Source organism: Pleurodeles waltl, chromosome 8 (assembly GCF_031143425.1).
Source record: "Pleurodeles waltl isolate 20211129_DDA chromosome 8, aPleWal1.hap1.20221129, whole genome shotgun sequence".
NCBI classification, from domain to species: Eukaryota; Metazoa; Chordata; class Amphibia; order Caudata; family Salamandridae; genus Pleurodeles; species Pleurodeles waltl.
The window spans coordinates 773,413,333-773,432,283 of NC_090447.1; the positions used below are offsets into that span (position 1 = coordinate 773,413,333).

The following is an 18,951-nucleotide window of genomic DNA, read 5'->3' on the forward strand; positions in this document are numbered from 1 at the left end:
TTTTCTACAACCTATGTAATTTGAGTGTTCTGATAAAGTTTTTTCATGTAATTTTTCTAAAATATTAAACAACCCTTCAGAGTAGAGTGATAGGCAAGTAAGCTAAATGTGCTTGATACAACAGTGAACATTTAGCAAACCCAGGCATATTAGAGGAGGATGCAGTTCCATGAATGTCTAGAGACGACCAGACCTCATTGGGCGAATGCATGGTTTGCTGGCAGCATCCGTGCCGCAAGGGAAGCCCCTGCTGATTAAGGACTGCCTCACTATTTGTTTCTTCCTTCTACTGACACCAGGTCACGAACTACTTCAGCAGAGATTATACCTTTATTCAGTAATTATTTTTTACATAATTAAACACAACAGAGTTGTTAAACCTGAGTTGTGCATGATCAGTGACACAGAAATATGCCCCCTATATTATTTTTCTGATATGATCACTTGTTTGTGATCTCTACTGTACCACTAACAGTCATCCAAGCAATTACTGGTACTAAAAACATACTTTTCTGGACATGGTCATCTTGGCTCAATGATGTTGGCAGCAGCACATATAGAAGATTATGAAGTGGATTGCGGCATTGTACGAAACATGCATAAAGTCGAATTCGAGTTTGGCCATGTTTGTGACACTGCTAAAGAATGTTTGCTAAACTCAACAGTAGCTATCACTTTCATACTGTTCTAGTTCTAAAAAGCACATTCTTTGGTCCCACTGGGAAGACTGTAGAAGAAGGCTGTGTAAAGAAAGCAAGAAGTCCGAAGCCGAGACGGCAGGATACAGTATCGACTTGGAAAGCGGAGGCACTGACTTGCAATTTGTTTTGCCAGCAGTTAGAGTATGAGATTTGTACAATAAAACAAATGTAATTGGGTAAGGCACCAACTCTTAAAAGCTAATGTCACGTTCTACGCTGTATCCACTCGCCAACCACCAAATTCCATAAACATCACTACTTTGGGAGATAAGTTAGAAACTTTAGGGTTGATTTATATCTTGGCGGAATGTATAGTACTTTTCAACAGAGATAGAGCATACATACCGCCAAGATAATAGTCCATCCACCAAATTTAAATGCGGTGGAGCTTAGGTTTAATCACAGCGGGCTCCACCATGATAAAACCTGTCCGATGGCTTTTAGGAGTAAGGGCATTTGGAGGCAGATCTTTAATTCCACCAACCTCCTTTAGATGGTAGTTAGAGGTCAGTTTTCACTTCCCATCACAACCAGGAAAACCCTGGTAGTGAGGGCCAGTGAATACTACTAAATGCTGCCCGCACTATGGGAGACGACTCCCTTGGCAAAGGGAGCATTTTATTTTTTATTTTCAAAAAGAAGACACCACTTCAAAAAGAAAGTCTTGCTTAGAAATGACCGCCAGCTTGGTGGTCTTTTCTAAAGCACTGGCAGACAGAATAGTCCTGGCCTTGTGAACATTAAGTCGTCCACCAGGCCAACAGAGATTACTCCATCTTCCAGAGTATAAATCTGGCACCTTTTTCACGCCTCGAAGTAACTACTCAACTTTTTTTAATGGTGCCCTAGATACTTAATTTGTGTACAGACGAAGCTGCGTTACGCAGTTTAGCTTGTAATCTTTATAATTACTCAAATGTGACAAAACAAAAATTCGGAAGACCTTGGAAACTGAGCTGCAGCTTTAACACTCGCTGGCTGGGCATGCATCGCCCTTTCGGCCATGGCTACTCCCACCTCTGTGTCGCTGAATTAGACGTGGACCCAACTGCAAGACCCTCCTCCGTCCCTGCAACTACCCTCCCTCACCCGCCCCCTTTTGTGGTAGACATGACCTTGATCATCTGTTTGTGCCCACCCGTGACAGCTCACCTGTTTCTTTCTGCCAGCACAAGCCATAAGGCGAAATATACCAAATATGAAATTAGATTTTTTTTTTGAAATCTCAGTTTGATTTAGTTGGTTGCTGAACGTACTATTCACGATAATATTCAGAAGCAATGTTTTACCAGGGAAGAATAGAAGTGCAGCTTCCTTTATAGGTTTCTTAATCCTGCGGGTCTGCATTGAACCGTTTGAGTAGAGAATCTAAAGAAAGCTAAACTTGTCGAAGACACTCCATGTGATTTCATAATAGTCCGTAAAGTGTCACAAAACAGTGCATCTTTGAAAGAGCAGCCGACACACCAACAGCCAAATTCAATGGAAAAAACATTGCATCATGGAGTGCATTGTGCCAGAGCGGAAGTGACTGTTGTATTGAGTCTATGCAGGAAACGATGGCTGCGGAATATATTTAATATTGGAGAAAAAACTGTGTACATTAACACAATTTTGTTGAAGAAATCCTGGAACTGGATGTAGTTTCAACAGTGAATAATTGAAAGGATGCTTAGTTTTCCGAGTCTAGAAATCAGGTACTGAAAACTTTCACTACATCTCTTGGAGTATTAAATGTTCAACATTTGCTTTTCTGTTTCCTGCAGCGAGTGTGAGAAACATACTTCTGTATGCCCATGTCTGAATAGTTGTGGAACACAAGTGAAATGTATGTTTTTTATTTTTTTTTGGTTTTTTTTTGTTTACTATGTAAGTGCAGTTTAGGGAGACGAACACCTGGACTCTTTTGTCCGGGAAGCTACCGTCAGCCACTTGTCATCTTAACTATGCACTGGCTGCTTTTGTTTAAAAAAAACAAAAAACAAAAACACATGGCTTTTGCGGCCATTTTTTTAGGATCAGGCTGAGATATAGCCTAAGCGATCTTGCCAGCCTCAAGTTTTCCAAAAAAACATAATACAAATACACAGAAATATGTATACATAGAGGGGCTTTCGATGAGTCCTCTACATTCGTTAGTCTATTCAGCTATCATTCACAGCTCGCTTATGCCCACTGCGGTCTACAACATGAGGCCGTGGGCTAGCCTACTTTAGCTATTGGCTCTCTTCATTGTGAGTGACAGCATATTCTACACCTGGACATGCCCACATCTGCCTTAAAATAAGTGATCTTCAGTGTGAGGGCTGGTAGCCGATATGTGCTTTAATTTCTACATTAATTTCGTTTTCTATTAGTTTTGTAATGGGTCGTTTTTACTGACAATTTTAACATATGCACGCCAACTGTAACCAGAGACTGTTTTATATTTTATTAGTCTTACACTTGTAATGCCTATTGGATATGTTTGCAAAAAAAATAATTAAAACCCGCATGCAAGGTTTGTCAGTGTCAAACCAATTCTACATACATTCTGTGCAAGCTTTATGATGCTCAAAGCTCAATCTGTTGCGTCTATCTCATTGATTTCACTAACCACAATCTTGATTCCTATTTTCAAAAACGGTTGTCAGGTTGCAGGAAAAAGCTGCTGACACGATTGAAGCTCTTCAGAAGGCTGGCATGAAAGTTTGGGTCCTGACGGGAGACAAAATGGAGACTGCTGCTGCCACATGCTACGCCTGCAAACTTTTTAGAAGAAGCACACAACTCCTTGAGCTGACAACAAAGAAAATGGAAGAACAGAGTTTGCACGACGTTCTTTTTGATCTAAGAAAAACTGTCCTGAGGCACAGCGACAGCTTGCCCAGGGACTTCTCAGGGTATGTATTGTGTTTTAAGCTTCCAGTGTGAGAAAATGACATCAAGTGTTCCACGAATGTAGGAGAAGTGGGCTTAAAGTAGAGAGCTGGCAACCATAGTGCCTCCAGCTGCGTATGGTGCCTTGAGCACTAGATCGTGCCTAGAATCATCAAACATCTAATAGAGCCAGAGTAACACGAGAGGATGTGACAAAATCCACCTTTTTACATGGCTTTTAAAATCCTGTCATCGGCCCTGTTTTCTGACATGCATAGAAAGCAATGGCTTGTGACTGTGTCTGCTTAAATACTCTACTTGCAGGTGGAGGTGTTAGGGGGAGTACCACACATTCCACTCTCTTTTATCCTCCTTCGTGTTAAGCCGGAGCGATGACCAGGAGAAATGCATTGACCCTCAGTATCAGGCTAAGCCTTATGAGTAATGTTGGAACTGGCAGCTGTCCCTCACCACGGGGTCCAGGTCGCACAGTGTTAAGAACCCACGAATGGGTATGCCCACAAAGAGAAAGAGAAAGTGATGCCGGCTTTTACCACCGTGTACTGTGTGGTTGAATTGGCGCTGCAGTAAGTGCTGGGAATGCTAAAAGTTTAGTGGTGCCACTGGATGCAGAAAGAGTGACCAACAAAGTGGACTTCTGGTTCTTTAGTTACAGCAGTTGCTAGGCTCCCACGAATGAAACAATAGAGCACATTACCGAATCCGGTATGAAGGTTTCCCAAACTTGCAGATTGGTTTCTGAGACTAGTCAACTTAATAAAGTAAGCTGTGAGCTTATTTTGTTTTTTGGCCAAGGAAGAAAATGGACTGACAAATTGCATCTATAGGCTCGGATACATTGATTAAAGGGCAGTTATAAGACCATGAAGTCCAACTCCAGAACACTATTTGATTTTGTAGAACGGGTAAAATAAATAGAAATTGAAATGGAGAGCACTGAATCGCAAGATGGGGGACATCAAGAAAATTATCTTTTGGTGTAAGGAAGAGGCTTCTTGCAAGCTTCAGTTAAAGACGTTACTGGAGTCAAGGAAGATGTTGGCTTTCAGAAGTGTGTGTTTCCCCGCATATAGCACCCAGAAAACAAGGTTGAGGCACAGAAAATAAATCCAGAGATAAGAAGCTGCGTGTCCCATAGAGTTTTCATGTCATTTGAGCGCAAACTGAAAGGATTACTCAAATCCCAATCAATTAAATAGTGATGATGAAAGTCTACAGCTTTCTGCTAGGGCTGTGGAAAGGATACCTTAAGAAGGGGGTCGCAGTCCTTGTGGCTGGCAGCTCCAAGATATCAGAGCGCTGAAGGTGTGCTAATGGCAAAGAAATGGCATTGTAAATCCCAGGTGTTGTTTTGGGCTGAAAAATGTTTGAAAGTTTAAGTAACACAAAGAAGAGGTAGTACTTGGGTAACTGTAGAAGATGCTTTCTTCCCACGTGCAGGTAAATTTGCACTACTACCGTACATATTGTATTGTGTCTGTGTATGTGGAGATTCATAGCCTGCCGTCACCTGTCCGGTAGCTTTGTTTGTGTTTGGGAAGCTTGTGCACTGCTGGCTGTTCTTCTGCCCTATGTTAATTAAGTTTAGTGATGAGTTTGGATGAGGTGGTTGGCGAATATTGACCAGGACACAGTACCAGGTGTAGCTTAGTGCAGGGTACAATCAGGGAGAGTTCAAGGTGGAAATTTAGGGAATCAATAAAGGGTCCAAGTGACAAAGAGAATAGAGTGCAGAGTGAGGAGCAGTGTGAGATGCAAAGAATTATGTAATGATTATTATTATGCATGGTGCAGGGTGCACTGGGAGGAGCAGCTCAGTGTGTAGTGGGCAAACATAACAAAGTGTATGGCAAGCAATGCAAATCTTTTTCCCTACATACCCCTTATTAAGATCTTTGGCCCAGTACTGACCTTGTACACCGTAACAGTTTTGTCACCTACAAAGGGGTGACATTTAGCCTGTATGGAGTATCACTGCACAAATTAACACTATGTCACTTTAAGAAAAAAAAGTGTAATTGCACATTAGCTCCCCATGCACTACGATGAAGTAACTGGCTAACTTGTCTAACTGGATAAACCCAACATGTTCATTTTAACATGAGTGTCCTAACTAAACATGTTATTTCTTTTGAAGGGTGCAAATGGAAGCACTAGAAGCTACACTTCCTTTGCCATTTCAGTTGCGTTCATGTAGGCCAATAAAAGGACATTTGTTGCACAATGTTGAGTTTTCTCAGGAAGGGGATGACTCCTATCAGGTGAAGCCTGATTACAATGAAGAAGCCTCTGTGACCACTAGAAAGACAGCCTTTGCAGTATGCATAGATTACCCCAAAAGAATGTGATGTTATCAGTTGCGGCTCACTTCCCTGATGAGGAGGGGGGCGGGGGCAGCGCGCAGGGGGCGGGGAGGTGGCATGCGGGAGTGGGTCTTAAAATTAATTAAAAAAAAAAAAATGTACCTGCTCCTCACGCGCCGCTTCTCTCCTCTGTCTCCTCCTTCTGAGGCCAATCCTGACACTGAGATGGCCTGCCAAACACACATGCGCTCTGAGGGGAGTGCAGAGTGCACTCCCCTCGGTGCGCGTCACTCCTGTGGCGCCACCTCTTCCTCCACGAAGGGATAATAAACCTTGTTTATTATCCCTTCGTGGTGAAAGGTTTGCAGCTTCTGCTGCTGGCGGGGGGCTACGCTCCTCCACTGTAATGGAGGAGCTGCCCCTAGATGTTATTTGTCCATGGATGGATCAGAGCAAGGCTGAATTAGGAACCCAAAACAGTTCTGGATGTTTTTGAATTCTGGACTCAAATTGTACCTGTAATCTAGTGTGATAAACAAGCTATTTCCCAACTCTCTTCATGGGGGCTTCAAGAATTTCTTCAGCTTGATAAATGTTTGGGAAAAACTGGGTCCATCTGTGTATTTTACAGTATAGTTGTCCAAAGGCAGCATCTGAAAGTAGAGTTGTGAACTGTTCACAAGTCTGTATCACTCCACCACAGTCAGTGCATTTAGTGCCCATCCTCGCAGCAGTGTTAACTCCAGGCCTGCAGGCCGTCCACCAGCTTCACCATTCTGCCAAAGGCTGTACAACGATGGCTGCAATTTGCGGTTTAAGCAATGGCAAACATTGCCAGTAATGCAATATAAGGGAGACCGTGCAAGGTCTACCTTGTGGTGCATTTACCATAGTGCACTGCTTGGGGAGAACTGGAAGCGGCTTTGGTGCAATATGTGGCTCCACCTTCGGATACTGCATTGCAAGCGAGTGCCTTTTGGGGGAAGCTGTAGGGGGTTTGCGGAGTCTAGAAGTCACACCTAGGAGCTGTTGGACACGAATCTATGTAAAATCAGCAGCAGGTCCTGTTCATAAAGCAGAACTTTTGCTTTTCGGATTAGTCCACACAGATGAAAACCTTAGTTTGAAAGACTATACAGCTCTGGCTATGCTGTAAGACTGAAGCAAAGGCACACTTTGTACAACATGTAGCATTGTCTGAAGAGGTCTGAAACAGGCTTTTAAACTATGTACAGCTCCTCCTTCAGATTCAGTTGCCAAAACACACTGGTTCAAAACAACAAGTAATGCAGTTAGTTCTGAAACAATGTTGTCATAAAGATTTTTGGGGCGCTCAGCAGGCAGAATTTGGGCTCTCCTGTATGGAACAACTTTGAATTTTCTTACCCTTTTTCGCTTGATGCCAAACAAACGTTCAGAAACGGGAGTGACTCAAATATAGTTGGACTATGCCTTACCAGGGGCCCCAAACTCCTTTAGATGACATTGTGCATAGAGAGGCAGAGGTAGGACGAGAGGAGCGGCATTGCCATGCAGAAGTAGAAAGTGCTGAGAAACAGAGAGAGAAAGTTCACTTTTCCAGGGGTCCTTATGGATGTTGGGGGCCCTGTCCAATTGCCCGTGCCTTTAAACATTTCTGGAGGGGACCCACGTGAAATATCCAAATATACGTAGTCTTGCTAAACAAGTCTGACTTCAGGAGCTGATTTCGGCAGTGTTTGTCAGGCTCTATCCCTCTGGTTAGGCAGATGTCAGAGGCTCACGCACTAGCGCAGCCAGTCTGGGTAAAGACTTACCGGTTCCAACATCACACTTACCTGTACGTTTACACTGTTCCTACAGGTTCTGGTCTCAGACTGTTGTACAGATAATGTAGATAATGTAATGAAAAGCTTTATCTATAAAGGAGATGTAATATTTTGACGACATAACACGGTAGTTAAGCAACATGATGCAATGTGGTATGACCTAGTGTGGTTTCCAAAAAAGACACATTTCCAAGGGAAACGAAATACCAACGTGATTTTGCACGTGCCTTGCTTCAGATGCCTTACTCTGCAGATGGGGTGTGTACATGTTCTTGAGGAGTGCATTGTTTCTCCTGGTGCGTCTTAAAATATTTGTTGACTATTTAATTTAAAAGCTGGGGTGAGATTCTTTCTAAAAATGTCAGCATGTGGATAAGTGGTATAACCTTGACATTTTCTGACTGGGATAACAATCTTGAATATTTTTGTAAGTAGTACAGGCACACACCTGAAGACATTTATCACTAGATTCTTACTGCAGAGACTTGTAGTGTCGCCCTTTTCATTTGTGGAACATGTGTTGCTCAGACACATCCCTAGGTATTAATTGGAAAGATATCTGTGCCCTTCAGGTTCTCAACTGATATGCATGACTACGGTTTAATCATTGATGGTGCAACATTGTCCTTGATTATGAAGTCGAGAGAAGGCGGCAGCTCGAGCAACTACAGGGAATGTTTCCTGGAGATCTGCAGAAACTGCAGTGCGGTGCTCTGCTGTCGAATGGCGCCCCTGCAAAAAGCACAGGTTTGTATTTTTGCAAATCTGGCACACTGGAATAAAAATGAAAGATGTGTTAAATAAAATAGGTTGTGATCGTGATATTGTCATAAAGGCAAGTCTTTTCTCGTCACTGTTTGTGGTGGATGGTGACCTTTGAAACTAATAGGGCATAAAACTAGGCAGTGCTGGTGAGTTGATTCATCAGCCTCCTTTCCCATCAAATTGTTTGCAGAAAATAGCTTATTTTGGTTTCAGTCTACCTACAAAATTATCTAAAGGGTCCTAAGTTCTACAGGCAGTTCAAATAGAAAGTGTATGGAATTTGACAGAGCATCCTTTTATATTTTCAATGGAGATATTACATCTGCCTTCACTTCTACTTTTCACTAACATGTTTTCATGTCACAGATAATTTGTTTGAAATGTGCAGATAATCTGAGGCCATAAACATCAGAACTCCTTCATTGTAGACATATCTTAAACACTCAGACAGTAGAGCTGTCATACTACAGAGACTCAAGAGCCAACATATTCTTTAGATTAAATCAGTTTTATAGGCTCAGGCATCAGGCAGCAGTAGTAATGACATTGTCTTAAAAATGTGTATGAATAGAGATGATTCAGTGGCTCCAAGTGGGTCATAAAATATCAAGTGAACCCTGGCATTGAGGGCATCGGGTCTAAATTCAGACCCTCATTACAAGTCAGGCAGAGTGGCATTACCTAATGAAACTCAGCTCTTCCGGATTCAAAGCAGATCGGTTTTTTCCACATCCATTATTTTCAAGTGTGGGAGAACCATACTAAAATATACTGTATGTGGGAAAATCACATGAACCTTTGGCTGCAGTCAAGCGTCATTCCTTGTGTTTTTCCTGATGGTGGGAACATACAAATCCCTCCCCCCATCAGAAGACACCTTTGCTTTCCCTTCACTAATCCCACCCAAGCCACCCATAGGTCCGATCATATATTTAGCTGTATACGAATGCATTGAACTCAGTAGAATTGGAAACTCTGTGTGGTTTCACAACTGGAAAAAGTTGTCCTATATGGTAATTCTCTATTACATCAGGTTTAACTTGTAATTGCACGATACTGGTGTCGATTTAGTGCATGGTAGTGCTAAAATTGCTTGTGATTTGACTATGCTTCCAGTATTGCGCAACTCTGAATCAGGGCCTTAGTGTCCCTGTTGGACTTTTGCTTATGCAGGGTCATCCCCAGTCTTTTTGCCTCCTGCCTCCTATTTTTTTTCTGACCTGTCGCTGTTGGCTTTTGAACTCTGAGCACTTTCCCACTGCTAACCAGTGCTAAAGTGCATATGCTCTCTGTGTGAAATTGTATGTAAGTGGTTTATCCATGATTGGCATATTTGATTTACTAGTAAGTCCCTAGTAAGGTGCACTAGAGGTGCCAGGGCCTGTAAATCAAATGCTACTAGTGGGCCTGCAGCCCTGGTTGTGCCACCCACATAAGTAGCTCTGTAATCATGTCTCAGACCTGCCCCTGCAGTGTCTGTATGTGTATTTTTACACTGTAAATTCGACTTGGCAAGTGTACCCACTTGCCAGGCCTAAACCTTCCCTTTCCTTACATGTAAGGTAGGCCCTAGGTAGCCCCAAGGGCAGGGTGCAGTGTATGGATAAGGTAGGACATATAGTAATGTGGTTTATATGTCCTGACAGTGAAATACTGCCAATTTCGTTTTCACTGTTGCAAGGTCTGTCTCTCTCTCATAGGATAATATGGGGGCTACCTTTAAATATGATTAAAGTGTAGATTCCCCTAGAGAGTAGATGGACATGTGGAGTTTGGGATCCCTGAACTCACAATTTAAAAATACACCTTTTAGTAAAGTTGATTTTGAGATTGTGCGTTTGGAAATGCCACTTTTAGAAAGTGAGCATTTTCTTGCTTAAACCATTCTGTGACTCTGCCTGGTTTGTGGATTCCCTGTCTGGGTCAGTTTGACAGTTGGGTTGTTTTTCACCTCACACCAGACAGTGACACAAAGGGAGCTGGGGTGTGATCTGCATTTCCTGATTAGCCATCTCTGCTAGGAGGGAGGGGTGGAGTGGTCACTCTCATCTGAAAGGACTGTGCCTGCCTCTGACAATGCTGTCTCCAGCCCCCTGGTGTGTGTCTGAGGCCTTGCCTGGGCAAGGCAGGATTTCACAAGAAGGTGTGAGTCCCCTTTGAAGGAAGGTGACTTCAAAGACTAAAATGGGTATAAGAAGGGCACCCAAACTTACAAACTTTAGAAACACTTCTGGAATCAAGAGGAACCTCTGCCTGGAGAAGAGCTGATAGCTGAGGAACAAGTGCTGCCCTGCCTGTGACTGTGCTTTGTGGAGCTTTCCTGCAGTGCTGCTTCTGCCAGAGTAAGAGGGCAAAGACTGGACTTTGTGTGCCTTCCATCTTGAAGAAGAAATCTCCAAGGGCTTGATGTAGAGCTTGCCTCCTGTTGTTGAAGTCTCAGGGATAGCAAAGACTTCTTCCTGCCAGCACCTGGAGTCTCTGGAGAGACCCCTACTCTGCTCTGTGGTGCCCTTCCAGTTCCTGGGACCCTGAAAGGAGAGGCTGGCAGCCTAAGGACAAAAATACACGCACCGAGCACCGTGCGGAGAAAAGATCGACGCGAATCCGATCGCGGCTGAGAAAACGACGCGACGCCGGTTCCGCAGCTGAGAAACGACGCCGCAGGAAACGCGACCGAAAAACCGACGCCCGGAGCAGGAGAAACGACGCGCAGCATCGCTGACGGAGGCTGAGAGATCGCACCCTGCGCCGCGGGACTTTCGGATCGTCGTGTGGCTGGCTTTTTCAACGCGCACCGCCGTGCCGAGTTGTTTTCGACGCACACAGCCGTGCAGGGTTACTTTCGACGCACACCGCCCGTGCGGGGTTATTTTTGACGCAAACCAGGTACATTTTCACGCTAGCAGCGCTAGTGTGGTGTTACAACTACCTAAAGACTCTTTTTATTTTAAACCTTTAAAAAATCATAACTTGACTTGTGTATGTTGGATTTTTGTCGTTTTGGTCTTGTTTTGTCTAGATAAATATTTCCTATTTTTCTAAACTGGTGTTGTGTCATTTTGTAGTGTTTTCATTAAGTTACTGTGTGTGTTGGTACAAATACTTTACGCCCAGCACTCTGAGGTTAAGCCTACTGCTCTGCCAAGCTACCAAGGGGGTAAGCAGGGGTTAGCTGAGGGTGATTCTCTTTTATCCTAACTAGAGTGAGGGTCCTTGCTTGAACAGGGGGTAACCTGACTGTCAACCAAAGACCCCATTTCTAACAGTCCCTAACTCAGATTGAATTAAATCTACATATCAACTTCCAAATACTAAAAAATGCATATTTGTCCCTAATTTCATTTTCGAAAAATAAATGATTTTTCATCATGTATCAGCAGGTCGTTTTTCCCTGAAAATATTTTGGGCAAATAAACTCAGTTGCCCCCCCCCCCCCCCCACCCCCAGACGAGGCCTGTTATTTTGTGAAAACATGGTCTTTGCAGCAGTGAATACACCTTATAATTTCAAGTAAATATACTAGTTGGAGGACACACAGATCAGCTTGTCCTTTTCGTCAAACACTCACATTTTCTACTGTAGCAGATTATACCTTAAGTGTCTACGTATCATAATCACAATCCAGAGATGTCCACTACATGTCAGGGTTAGCAGCAGATGTCGGGTATGCCTAGTTTATTTCCATTTAAGGCAATGTAAAGTTTTGTGAGTAGCCAAAAGTATGGATTCGATATCCTCCATAATGTGCAACATGCCCACTTTTATGCATGTGTTGTCTACCATAATACCAGGGTTGGCCCCTCTACAACTACATATACATGCATAGTCATCTCTATCACATCTCAAATTCTCAGAATCGCATGCACACGCAGACAAGCTCGTGCAAATACACGTCAGCACCGAAAAACCTACACTCAGACACACACATATATTCACATGCAAGCAAAATATACCCATACTCTCAACCATCTAGCATACAATACTAATGACTTAAACTTGTGCATACCCACAAACTCATTTCCGTCAATCCCGATCTCATTTCGTATGAGGCTCCTTCAAGTGCCAAGTGCGTATGTATAGACCATTTTGCCTTTTGTGAAACAGGCTAACAAGAAGATGTGTACAGCGTTTGTCCACCAATCATGACCACAGAACCAAGCAGATGCAGACCGCATTCAATAAGCCTATTCATCAGACCTACTCCCTTGCTGGTCCACCAAACATGGTGACAGCCACAGGTCAGATGCAGACTGCATTTCACAACCAGGCACACCAGACAGACACCCTTGTTGCAAGCAGACATGATCTGGGTTTGCTGAACCCGTACACCAATGCTGCTTCATTGTTTGTACACTAAAAGACATACATTGCCACTGCATATGTGGAATGTATTATAAACATGAAGTATGTCTACTCTTTTTACCTACTGTTGCCTTTTTTTTAAGAGCTCTACATAGCTAGTCAGCAGACAGTAAAACTCAATATTACAGTAATACTGAAATACTTGTTCTTGGTTTTGCTGCTGTTTCCTCTCCTGCAGCCACTCATACCTGTTAGAAATTAGTATTGCAATTAAAACTCAGCACTCAGACTTATCCTCTTCACATCTAAAAATGTCACTGTGTGAAATATAACTGACTTGATTTGAGAGTGGCAGAATCATCAGCACAAAGATTCATCCAACTCCTGTAAACCGGGATAAGGGTTTAACAGTGTTTATAAAAAACTAAGTCAGTATCCAACTCATTTCTAAATTGACTGGATGACCAACCTTAAGGTAAGAGAAAGATAAAAAAGGATTCAGCAAACACATGATGTGTGTTATGCTAGTTGTACATCACAAAATGTTAGCCTTTTTAGTATTACATATCCAGGTAGTGCCAACAAGTGGAATTTTGCCAGATCGTTGACTTGGCTTTCATGCTTTCAGCAGACAATGAATGGTTACAAGCACCTCATCATCAGACAACTTGGGGTACCCGGTGCTGCACCACGTGATGCAGTTGAAATATGAATGGCTGGGTTGGCTTTATCCCCTCATTCACAAATGTTGCTATTGTAGAGGAATTCAGTTCTTTATGTAGAATGTTTAATGTGGATTTAAAAGGGAAAAAACTAATTTCTGTCAGAGTTATTCCTGCAGACAGCCATCAGGAGCATGGGTAGGGAATATGACTACTAATGGAATATTAGAGCATGACCAAATTTTTGAGGCATGTCCCTTGAGGTTCTGAAAATCCAAACAATTATGAACAGTGTGCAAATAGTAGGTGTAAATACAAGATGCTCTCATTTTTCTCTTTTTTGGGGAATTGGACAGTAAATCAAGTTTATAGGAACTCTTAATTTATGCAAGAGCTATATTGACAATTGGGATTACCAGAGACGGGGGTAGGGGGCAAATACGTCTACTATGTGATAATCACGAAAGAGGCTTTCTTAAATGTGCTTCAGTCCTTTCCAGCAAAACACACCTGTGCAATATCGAGCTACAATCAAAAATGCAGAAATATTGAAAGTTTCCACAAATTCCTGCACTCGTGGTCAGTGAATACTACATGAACATACTGTAGCTCATTCCCTAAACAATAATTCTTGTACGATGTGTTTGTCTCCATTCGGAAAATCAGAGTGAGCAAGAAAGTAGAAACTCATTTGGGACTTAGTGTTTTTAGTAATTTACACGCTTTTTTCGATAGTTTAGAGTGTGATTGTTCAGCGATTCAACCAACACACCAGTGGCTTTGAGTGCTTTATGATTTAATCTGCTCGCATTCAGAAAGGACCCTCAATTTGTGCTGTAATTTTGGCTCATCCCTGCAGCAGAATGTGTTGGTTAGCTTATGATCATATGAATCATCATTCTTTTCCAGATAGTAAAATTGATCAAAACCTCCAAGGAACGGCCAATTACCTTGGCAATCGGCGATGGCGCAAATGATGTCAGCATGATTCTAGAAGCACATGTTGGCATTGGTAAGATAAACTGTATTTTTACTTCATCTTAAAGAACAAATTCAATCTAGTAGTAAAAAAGGAAATGAGTGCAGTGCTGAGTCATTCCAAAGACCTTGCTAAATTTAGTTGTTCATAGATAGCATCAGCTCTGATACTAGTTTGTAGGTTTATTCGGAAAGTGATCCAATCCGCCAGTTACGTCATTAGCCAAGGTTTGGCCATTTCATAAATATTCAATATCCTGAAAGCTGGGATATAGCTCAAAGGGGCATGGTTTTGATTGGCTACTATAATGTACTTTAAACAACCTTTTGAAAACATGATATCAGTTCCGAGATTACCACCCCAGAAGTTGCAATATAAGATATCATGATAAAACAGTTAATATTGTTATATAATGTTTTCCCTCAAACACAACAGTTTCATCTAAAAAAATCACATTTGGAAGGAGAAAAAGATGGTGTCATTTATTTTTATCATTTATTTTTTATAGGTGTCATTGGAAAAGAAGGCCGCCAAGCCGCAAGAAACAGTGATTATGCAATTCCTAAATTTAAGCATTTGAAAAAAATGCTTCTTGTTCATGGACATTTTTATTATGTTAGAATATCAGAGCTTGTGCAATATTTCTTTTATAAGGTAGGAAATGCAAGTACATTCATTGTTTAAAATATCATAACTTACTGAGAGCCCATTATTACATTTCTGGATTTCTTTAATTTTATGATTTGTTTTCTTTCAGAACGTCTGCTTCATTTTTCCTCAGTTTTTGTACCAGTTCTTCTGTGGATTTTCACAACAGGTTAGTGAGATACAGTTCTTTCTCATAATTCCCTCTTATAAGGAGATATGCAAATCAATGAGACACACAAACATTGGAGAAATTGTTACAGAATTTACCTCTGTTGTTATAATCCATTGCAACGTAAATGAATTAAATGAAACATGGCCAAAAAGTGATGCTTTATTCCCATTCATTGAAGCCAAGATCTCCATAATTATTCTCTCCCTCTTTCTTTTTGTGTGTTGCCCTGTTCTCAGGTAAAAACGATGATTTCACATAGGGAGAAGAAAATACAATTTCCTTTCCCTTTAGTTTTTTCAGGTTGAAACCGTGCTCCTAAGGGTAAAATTCCCAAACTATTATGTGAAAGGAAAAATAGAGGCTTTGGAATATTACTTGAGAGAGTGCATATCTTCACCCTCTCAAGAATGACCACTTTTATCATGCCACAAATAACTTACCACACTTTAGTTTCCAGCACGGGATCCTTCGGATTAATACTTTTAAGAATACTTCCACACCAGTAGGCAGGTCACAGTACTCTAATATCTACTCACTCATTGTTTTTCAAATATTTTTCATCGAAATCATGGAAATGGCTATGTCATTCGAAATCGGCAGTAGAAAGACTTTTGCTTTGCTGCACTTTTCTGGGCATTTGAGATTTTACCATCCCACAATGCTCCAGACCACCAGAGCAACCTTCAGTTCTTTTTTAAGGCTGTGACAGTGGGACTCAGTTGAACTCTGATGCTTAAGCAACATAATGTTTCCCTCCTTCATTGTCTGCTGTCGCCTACAGTTTTCTTGCTGTTTTACATCCATAGCGCTTGAGAAGCACTCAGTCAGCCTTTTAATCATACTAGTGAAAGAGCATAAACCTAAACCATCTGCAGTTTCTAGATAATCTAGGGCGTTGCTCTGGAGGCCTCCTCGTCCTAAAAAACAGTTTTTCCATCTCTGCCAGAAGTGTTTTGGTTGTACAGTTAATAGTGGCATTCTTGTATCCAGGTAAAGTAGCTATGGCCTTTTGCTAGGTCATACCTGTGTGACGTACCTTTCCTTGGATCTAATTGTGACGGGTAAGTGTACTATCAGATTTTTTGCATGAATTTACAAAACATTGACTCCCGAATATTAGTTAACACTATATTGTCAAGATTAGGGTATGTATGTAAGCATGCATTTGATTATTCTTAACTCCAAATCTTTGCAACATTGTACCTGAAAAAAAAACAAAGGTTAAACTAGAGTTATATGTAAATAAGTTAGTAAGATTTTAACTTACTTTGAAAAAAAACTTTAGAGAGTCACTGAAAGGACAAAAGGTTAAAGTAGATTTATATGTAGTCTTCTAATAATAAAAAAACTAATGTTTAGAAACAAAAAAAAAACACTGAAATTCAATAGTTATATGTAACTGGCATAAGTATTACTTAAACCACTGTAGATTTCATATGTCATCAATGACGTAATATGTGCAGTCATATGCAGTACATCATAGCGTTGCAAGTTGTATTTATGACCGCAGTTTTGTAATTTTTAACTACCCACAAAGGATAGGGTGTCAGGGTATCCCTACCATGCCCCTTTTTAATCTGTTTTTGATTTAGTTTTCAGGTCTTGGAGACTGAGGGCCTCATTAAGAACATAGCGGTCCAGACCACCATGGCGGCGTAAATTACCGCCACGGGCATGGCGGTCTGGACTGCCATATAATAAACAAGGGAAGACCGCCACAAACGGCCCTCCGTTACCGCCAGACTTCTGCCGACAGGCAGCCTGACGATGGCGGATTTCTCTATCCGACAGGGCAGCGCTGCCCTCCGAATAGAGCACCCTTGTTCCTCAAGCCTTTCCCTGGTGGTTTGCGCCGCCAGGGAGAGGCTGGCGGAAGGGGTGCTCCGGGGCCCCCCTGGGGGTCCCTGTACTGCCCATGCACTTGGCATGGGCAGTGCAGGAGCCCCTGTGCACAGCCCCGTCGCGCAGGTCACTGCCCTATTTATGGGCAGTGATATGTGCGACTGGTGCTGCTGCACCCGCAGCACTGCGGCATTGATGACGGCTCCAAGTGCAGCCGTCAGCAATGTCCCGGCCCAGCATTCCGCAGGGCCGGCTGGCGGAAACACTGTTTCCGCCGGCCGGCCCAGTGGAATGTATATTATAGGGCCATCTGGGTCTTCTAGGGGCTGGCGGTCTATGTTTAGACCGCCAGCATTAACCCGTCGGGGAATCCTGCCGTGTTCATAATGAGCCCCTGTAATGGCAGCGGCAACAACTTTTTCACATGCTGCTGCCAGCCAATCACAGCTTTCAGCCCAGCGTGATACTGTTTTTATAACTTTTATTTCCCTAAAATGAATGAACATACTTGAACCAAATTAGAGAGCGCACACTCTCTGAGTAAAGATCTCGCTTTCAGCCAAATTTGTTGTACTTTCTGTTCAGCTGCGTTATCTGTATCATTGTCTAATTTGCTCTATGAAAATTGCATGGAGAAAGAAGGATTTTGGGACCTCCCATTTTTCTCACCTCAGCTTGACAGATCACCCCAAAACTTCCAGCATGGAGCTGAAGTGGATGAACTTTTCTTTTGGAAAGTTTTGTGAAGTTTTGTCTAGTTGTGCCAAAGTAATTATCAAAACAAAATATGCGCTTCCTATGGAAACTGACATAACGTATAACTTTAAATATGTGCATGTACATTATGCAGTGTCAGTCACTTATGTGTAGTTATAGTCTTGAATGGCCTCTTATTCAGGCTTTTCTTGAATGAATCCTCTTATTTGACATCCGAGCTAATCATGCCCCTTTTTAGTGTATTTTGACTTTTCAAATGAGTTCTATGATGGGTGCCTCAATACCGTTGCCGGATCCGGATCACAATTAAAAGCTGTTGAATAAATACATTTCATACTTATTGTTGCCGTTTGGTCATACTGTTGTCAGTTTCGCACCTCCTTCCATTCTTTTTCCTGCTGTATTTATCATTCTCCATGTTAGCCTGTTGCTGTCTATGTTCTCCCTCTTGGCCTTGCTCTGCCCCCTTTATTGCAATCTCTCTCGTTCTCCAGTTTAGTAGCTGGAATATCAAAATGTAATTTTATTAATTTAAGCTACACAAATAGCTGTAAACCTTGGTTATCTTTCAGATAATTTAAAGCACAGCCCTTATGTTCCTATAGTACACTTCTGTGGCTCAATGAAAATCTTTTGTTGTAATCTCCAAGACCGCAAAGGTGATTTTTCATTTGGTGGTTAGTATAAGCAGACAGCGTGAGTGTAGGGTTTTACCAGTAAACTCACTAGAATGATTGTGTGCAGCAATTTCAATACTCAACTTTTGTGTACTAATTGGTAAAATTATTCTCATTAAAATCAGAAATGTTTTGTGTAATTTACTATTCTACTAAAAGCAAGTGGTTTTTCAAACCACCTTTTTGTTCCTTTCTCTCTCTCTCTCTACAGCCTTTATATGATACAGCATATCTTACGTTGTACAACATCAGTTTCACGTCCCTCCCTATCCTGTTGTACAGCCTTATTGAACAACATGTCAGTGTGGACATCCTCAAGAGAGACCCTTCTCTGTACAGGTAATAGCATTTGAATGCTGCAGTATACAAATTTAATTCATTTGCCGTACAACTTGTCACAGAATGTCAGTGCATTGCTTTGCAGACAAACTATATTGGAGGAACCTCACATGAACAACATAAATGTGGCAGAAAACGAGGTGGAAAGGAGGCTAC

General features: G+C 41.9%; 1 protein-coding gene across 3 annotated transcripts in view; it reads left to right on the plus strand.

Moving 5' to 3' along the window:
- Positions 1-18,951, plus strand: part of ATP11A (ATPase phospholipid transporting 11A) — a 661,076-nt gene that overhangs the window by 534,571 nt on the left and 107,554 nt on the right. For all 3 annotated transcript variants that reach the window (XM_069205024.1, XM_069205022.1, XM_069205021.1), the window contains exons 19-24: positions 3,335-3,583; positions 8,265-8,439; positions 14,331-14,433; positions 14,909-15,054; positions 15,158-15,217; positions 18,668-18,795. In XM_069205024.1, coding sequence (XP_069061125.1) covers positions 3,335-3,583; positions 8,265-8,439; positions 14,331-14,433; positions 14,909-15,054; positions 15,158-15,217; positions 18,668-18,795 — 861 coding nt within the window. The remainder of the gene's footprint in view (positions 1-3,334; positions 3,584-8,264; positions 8,440-14,330; positions 14,434-14,908; positions 15,055-15,157; positions 15,218-18,667; positions 18,796-18,951) is intronic.